At 40.4% G+C, this 7,500-nt stretch overlaps 1 protein-coding gene across 1 annotated transcript in view; it reads left to right on the top strand.

Moving 5' to 3' along the window:
- The window catches only part of LOC143033025 (sodium- and chloride-dependent GABA transporter 1-like), a 53,789-nt gene that overhangs the window by 8,956 nt on the left and 37,333 nt on the right, over positions 1 to 7,500 (top strand). Inside the window, exons 2-3 of the mRNA XM_076198224.1 lie at positions 4,225 to 4,465; positions 7,166 to 7,297. Of these exons, the coding sequence (XP_076054339.1) occupies positions 4,225 to 4,465; positions 7,166 to 7,297 (373 nt within the window). The remainder of the gene's footprint in view (positions 1 to 4,224; positions 4,466 to 7,165; positions 7,298 to 7,500) is intronic.

The raw sequence follows: 7,500 nt of genomic DNA, 5'->3' as shown, positions 1-7,500 counted from the left end.
ACACACACACACACACACACACACACACACACACACACACACACACACACACACACACACACACACACACACACACACACACACACACACACACACACACACACACACACACACACACACACACACACACACACACACACACACACACACACACACACACACACACACACACACACACACACACACACACACACACACACACACACACACACACACACACACACACACACACACACACACACACACACACACACACACACACACACACACACACACACACACACACACACACACACACAAAAAAAAAAAAAATGGCCCCTCAGATGTCTGGGAGCCCACACTTTACCTACCGGGCCTGAGCGGATTTCGACACTGCGTCAGATACTAACGTCATCTGACACTAACAGACGTCATTCGTTGTTAGTGACCTTGGACGTCGGAATTAGCCAAAAGGAGGATCCTACAGTTAGAAACTAGGCCCTTTTTATGGGAAGGGCCGACGTCTCTTTTAGCTGAGGTGAGTCCCGTGACGGCGGCCAAAATAAAGACTAAGAATCATTTGTCACAATGAAAGAGTTCATGAATGAAGATCGTCCTTCTTAAGGACGAAAGGTTTGCGAGGAGTGAAGAGTTCGCCTGGCTTCAGCTTAAAAAAAAAAATAACGAGTCGTTTGTCGTAACGGAAGGTTTCAATTTGTAAAATTATTTTTCCTTTTTATTCTTCAAGCAAGTTCTCTGTCGAACATCTTAAAATTTGTAGTGGATTCGACCCGCTGTTCTTAATAGTGAAATGAATAAAGCGCTAACCTCTTGACTCAATAGACGCTTTAAAGCCACAGAGGATGTCGGTTGATTAGTCGTTGATTGGACTAGGGGGGTCAAGTGACGCGCAGAGACCGTATCTACAAAGAATATATCATGTAGCATCTGCGCCGTCTTCAAACGATCTATCAGCCCTCCACGCGACCTACAACCCTCGTTCTCCGTTCTCTCGTTTTCTTTATTTTTTCGATTTTTTTTTCCTCCATTTATACCCCCTTTTTATTTCCTTCCCTATCTTAGCTCTCGCCCTCCTCTATTCACTTCTCTATTGTGGTACTCTGAGGGGGGGAAAAGACGTGAACAACGTCAATAGTCCTTTAATAATTTTGTATCCAAAAGGATAATGTCGCGACCACGAATGCGTTCATGTTGAATACTTTAAATCCCTTACTTGCACAATGCAAACCACATCAACAGGTTTCATGTACGTCATGTGCAGGGCACGATCAGACTTACAGACTACGAAAAATCTATCTAGTCCACTTACTCCTCGTAGATCTTCCGCAGCAGCTACAGAAGACGCAAGAAATATCATTCTCGGGCCTTCCTTCTAGGAACATATTAGAAAAGAAGAAATCGATTCAAACTGAGAAGTGTGCTAACTATTGATGCATCAAGGAAAATCTAGACACGGTGCCATGGAAGTCTTATGAAAAACAGCAACTATTCACGACTTGAACATTCTGGCTGCTCCATGAGAGGACATGGTAGCATGATTGCATGATCCGTTTTATGTATCTATGTAATAATCTCGAATTTGAATCCCCCACAACCACCCCACCCTACCCCTGTGTAGAGCTGTGCGTTGGTATTCGTCAGGATCACAACTAGGGGAAGTCGCCGAGATGACCATGGAGGCTGAGAGGCCCCCGCAGGTATTTACAGTACCTCTACTGCCGTGGCGACCAGTCTGGGCGGAGCCGTCCTTTACGTAAATCAGTCCACGCTGCCATCTCGCCAGCAAGCGGCCGTTTCTGTTACCCAAGATGACCCGTGGTCGAAGTACTTTTTTATTTTCTGGACATGACCACGCTCGACCTATGTATGTCGTGGCGGACAAATAGCCGTGACTGGATAAAAAAAAAAAAAAAGTCAAATTCAGGAAAGCACAGAAGTGGTTTTCGTCAAGTACTATGTTTTTTCCCTCAAAAACAAATTATGAAACCACCTGACATTAACCAAGGAAAATTAATAACAAGTTGAAAGCATTCAGGATTAATTAAGACGGTTCTAACAAGACAACCTGCAAAAGCAAAGGTTTTTCGAAACCGAATAAAATCGTATGGCGCAAACCAAAAGAGAATAGAGCATCATATCCGCACTGTTACCGATAGAACACTGCTTCGACCAGATACGATTTAATCTTACCGATATCACATTTTTCACTTGCTACAGCTTGACTATCTTATTCTGCTGAGGGATGACCCTCCACCCACCCGCTGCACCCTTCTCCCATAATTAAAGGGAGGACTATTCTTTGCGGGGAGCGGGGGTCGTTTATATATACTGCGATGCCGAAGTGGGAACAAGTGGTAGCCGAGCGTAAGATCAGTTACGCAACAAACTTGTCCTCGAGAGATGCTGCTGGAACATAGGCAACGTGGGTCCTTGTTACACAACAACGTCTAGCATATCACATCAATTTGTTGAAGCATCACCGAAATGAGCCTGAAGGTACGAATTAGCTGTTCTCGACTTACTTCTTCGTGCATCTACTACTTATGGAATTCTGGTGCATAAACTGTAGGAAATAATTCCAACACTGGCATAGCGAGACCAATTTGTTTAAACATGATGAAAACGTACCTGATGTCTGAAGTAGTTGTTCTCAAATGACTTCCTCGCGTATCCCTCCTGTTTATGGAATACTGTTTCATAACTTCCCGGTTTTTTATTTACCTACCATTTTCGTCGATTCTTGGGTGTCCGTGGACTGTTGATTAAATTCAACATATTCAGTTAAATCCAATGATAAATTTAAACAATAGAATTAGTCAAACGATATTATCAAAAGACCATTGGTTTATTTACTTTGATTTAAATCTTACTGTAGTAACCACAGGCACATGAGCTTTGACCTTCGGGTAAGTCTTTGCGTGTATCAATCCATTTCTAATCTTTTCATTTATGATGATAAAATTTATACCTATATTCTTTTTATTCTATTGTTATTATTATTATTTTTATCTGATCTTCTGATGATTTCCATGTCTACAAAATTTAAACCATTCTGATGATTTCCATGTCTACAAAATTTAAACCCTTATTTGTTTATGATCTGTTTATACTCTTTGCACCTGACTATTCATTGCTCTCTTTCCTCCCTCTCTCCCAAACCAAAAGGTCGTACTATATTTCAAGCTCTATTTCTCTTCTTGGCTTTGAAGTCTCCCACTGTTATGTTCATGTTATGGCTTTACACTGTGTTACCACATACCTTATTCTGAAATCGGCGCGAAATTTTGAATTATCAAATTGTCTTACTAGGATTATCCTGTTTGATACTGCCTAATATCTTTTGAGACATATTGCTGCTTCTTTTGATAGCACTTACTCCTATTTCATGTATGTCTTCTGAATGAACAGATAAATGTCCCTTGTGCATATTGCATTTCACATTTTGGCCAACTCGCCTCGCTATTAACACTTTATTCTCTTCATCTCGGCCCTCACGTTAGCGATTATCATACTGTATATAAGTAGCCAAAGGCGAGACGATGGCGGGGACGTAACTGCCAAAGCTGTCACTTCAGTACAATGACGCCTACGTAGGGCGTCATGAGGAGCGAGTGCACAAGGATGCTGGCGTCGGCGTCTTGGTTTTATATATATATATATATATATATATATATATATATATATATATTTATATATATATATATATATATATATATATATATACATATATATATATGTATATATATACATATATATATTTTTTCTGTCTTTTTTTCCAACCATATAGCGCAATGGTTTAAGTCACTGTTCACTTGTTACGTCTCAGCTGAGTTCGAGTCCTTGGCTTGACTTGGTATCAGTTTCCATATAGGGTTCCATCGAGCTCCGTGTCAGTCTCGATCGTGATGGCATGGAATTAAAGTGAAAATTAATATGGTTGAAAAAGATTAATATCTGTGCACTGAGGACCATTCAGTGTGTATACGAGTTACCCCCTGATTCTGTGAACTAGTATGATCACGTTTTCTGTGTTTATTATTACTCAGAGTGAAAGAGAACGAGTAATACGGCAGTGATTTTATATTTTATAATGCGTGTAGTGTGATGCATCATACATATGGCAGCCGATGCTGCGTGCGAGAATTTGACTCGTACTGATGTGGTTAAACAAAGTAGACTTCGAACGGTAAGACAGCACTCTAACCCCCCCCCCCCTCCTTGCAGGACGAAAAGGCGGAAAGACGTGGCATGGACGAAGAACGTGAGCCCATGACTTTCAATGAGAACATCCAGCTGCAGGAGAAGACCGACCCCGAGAAGTTATCTGTGAAGGAGAGTGGCGATGAGAACGTGGATCGGGGTAACTGGGATAATAAGTGGGATTACCTCCTCTCCCTCGCGGGCTACGCCATTGGGATCGGCAATGTGTGGCGCTTTCCATACCTGTGTTACAGGAACGGAGGAGGTAAGCGTTCCATAATTCGTTATGATGTGACTCATCCCTCTTCTTTTGGAAGGGATGGAGGTTGATTAAATCCACCCCCATTCTGCCACCGTAGATCCTTGTAGATCTTATCACCTTTCGGCTTTCTTCTCTTACGTACTTTTACAAACATCTATAATTGCTTCAGTCTATCCTCAGATTCAGTCGCAAGTGCAGTGTCATCCGCAAACAACGACTGGCTCACCTTCCACTTCCCTCCACTTTCACTCACCAACTCCAATATCATGCCTACCACTCTCATCATTAATCCCCTCATCACCCTATCCATAAACACGTTGAATACACGAATATATTACACAACCCTACTGCAGCCCAACCTTTACCTCGAAACATTCACTCGATCCGTTCTCGACCCTCACACAACTTCTACTTTTATGTAAAATAATTTAAACACAATCAACAGACGTCTCTCTATCCCATACACCCACAACACATTCCACAACACATATCAAATCTGCCATGCGCCTTCTCCAAATCCATGAAAGCCCGAAAAACATCCTTACTCTTTACCAGAAACTTCTCGCATATATTTCTTCCCTCAAGAAAGGAAAATTTATATTATATATATATATATATATATATATATATATATTATATATATATATATATATATACATGTATTATATATATACATAATATATATATATATATACATTAGATATATATATATACATATATTAGATATATATACATATATATATATGATATATATATATGTATGTATATATATATGTATACATATATATATATGTATACATATATATATATATATATATATATATATATATATATAATATATACATATGCATCCTCTTCCTTTCCTACTGCAACACTGTTTCCTCATTTAACACCTTTCCACACTCCTTACCGCCTACGCTTCCCTTTTAAAACTACTACATCCATACCTGCCCCCACCAAACCTGTAGTGGAGCTATACGTGCACTCTCCCTATTCTCCGTTACACTTCTTCCCATTACACATAGATTAAATAATCTCACCAACCATTCCACAACTACTCCCTTCGTTCGATATCCTCAATGAAAACTAAACCAGGTGCTTTACCAGCCTCCATCCCTTTCAATGTTACCTGTCTCTCTTGTTTTATGTAGTCTTATCATTCTCCTCTCCCATCGCTGTCATTTCCTTGGTTTTTACCAATTCCACAATTAAAGCCTCCTTATCTACCTCTACATTCAACAATTTAAAATACTCCTTTCACTTTCCTGACTGCCTTCACTTTAGTAACATCTGTCCTTCTGCATCTCTTAACATTATTTCTCTACCCGACTCGCCTTCCTTCATTCTTTTTACTTGCTTTCCAAAACATGTTTTCGTTCTAAAAAAAAAAAATAAAAAAAAATCCGTCAAACACCTACCCCACTTTACGTAGGCTTTCCTCTTGCCCTCCTTCACCTTATATTTTGTTTCCTCCCTTCTTATACATCTCTTATGCTTCTTCATTTCTTTTTTACGTCCACTCCTGTGTTCGTTTCTTTTCTGCCACCACCATTCTCACCTCCTCATCCTACTATTCAATTCCTCTCCCGTTACCTCTCATTCTCCTCGTTCTACACACGGTTTTTGCACACTGTTGCATTTTCTCCTTGAAACGTACCCATTCTTCTACTCCCGTTTCTTCTTAGTCTGTCACTCCATCCTAGTGTTGAGGCAAAGCGACTCAAGGTACAGTGAGGTCTGGGTGCAAAAGTGGGATATTGGTGTGGGCGTGAAGAGGGGAAGAGAGGGAGAACAGGAAAAAACAGAGTAAGAGAAGAGTGGAATTAGAGTGCAGAAGGAAGGAGAGAAGAGTGGAGTCGGGGTGCAAAGGGTCTGGGGGAGTTGTGGAGTTGGGGGCGCAAAGGAGCCAGATGGAAGGAGTAGGTTGGTGGAGTACAGAGGCTGAGTTAGGGGGTGGTTTTAGAACACAGAGAGGATGACGGGGTCAAGAGTGTTTGTGTGGGTGGGTGGTGTGGAATGTAGGTTGGGGGTTGGGGTAGGAGAGTAGGAATGGTGGTGGTGGGGAGGGCAAACCATAAGCTCCCCCACATTTAGCTCTTCCTGGTATACTAGATACTCCCTGCAATGACGCCACCAAGTGGTTCGTCATTGACTACAGGGTACGGACGATCATCTGTCAAACCGGCTTGGTGCCCGCATCCATAATACAAAACGTAGGCTGAATATGTAGCCAGGTGGCTGTTGCCTGCTAACACAGGGATGCATATTTCTTATCAAAGACTGAGTGTTTGTCGAGGTTCCTGGACCGAAACAGATCAAATAAATAAATAAATATACGGAAAAAAATTGTTCAGCAATGTTCGAAAAATTTCTACAGTGAATGTATAGATCAACGTTTCGCCTAAAGGAGATTTCACATTACTAAAAAAAAGACGTCAGTCGAAACCTTGTTATGTCAGACCAGATTCTCTTGTCCGTAATTACAGATATACTAAATAGCTTTCCTCCATTGACAAAAAACTAATTATAACGAATGACTCAAAGCCTAGAACCTTATTCAATTATCTGTGTATCACTCAATCTCCCTAAGGAGTTACAACACAAATGTTACAAAGTATCTTTTTAAGTATAATAGCATTTTCTTAATATCATATATTTCTTCTAAATTTATTCCTAACAGAATCCATGTTATACCATCCTCAGGTGCCTTCCTTGTTCCCTACTTGCTCATGCTACTTATGGTGGGGATACCACTTTTCTTTCTCGAGTCTGCAATAGGCCAGTTCAGCTCCTCGGGCTGCCTCACCATATACTCAGTGTGTCCTGCCTTCAAGGGTGAGTGAACCATAACATTCCAGATGTTTCACTTTCTTACTATAACAGTCCAAATTACGTGGAAATATCCTTAAGTTAAATGTTCTAGGAATATAATGATAATATAGTAGTAATGGTATGGATATCATTAATACTTATATTGCTGCTACTATTCTTAATAATGGAAAAAATAATCAACACCAATATTAATGCTATTACTAATA

Source organism: Oratosquilla oratoria, chromosome 1, assembly GCF_046742065.1.
Source record: "Oratosquilla oratoria isolate Oo_2021 chromosome 1, ASM4674206v1, whole genome shotgun sequence".
NCBI classification, from domain to species: Eukaryota; Metazoa; Arthropoda; class Malacostraca; order Stomatopoda; family Squillidae; genus Oratosquilla; species Oratosquilla oratoria.
The sequence above is the reverse complement of the archived record's forward strand: the minus strand, read 5'-3'. Positions and strand labels throughout refer to the sequence as shown.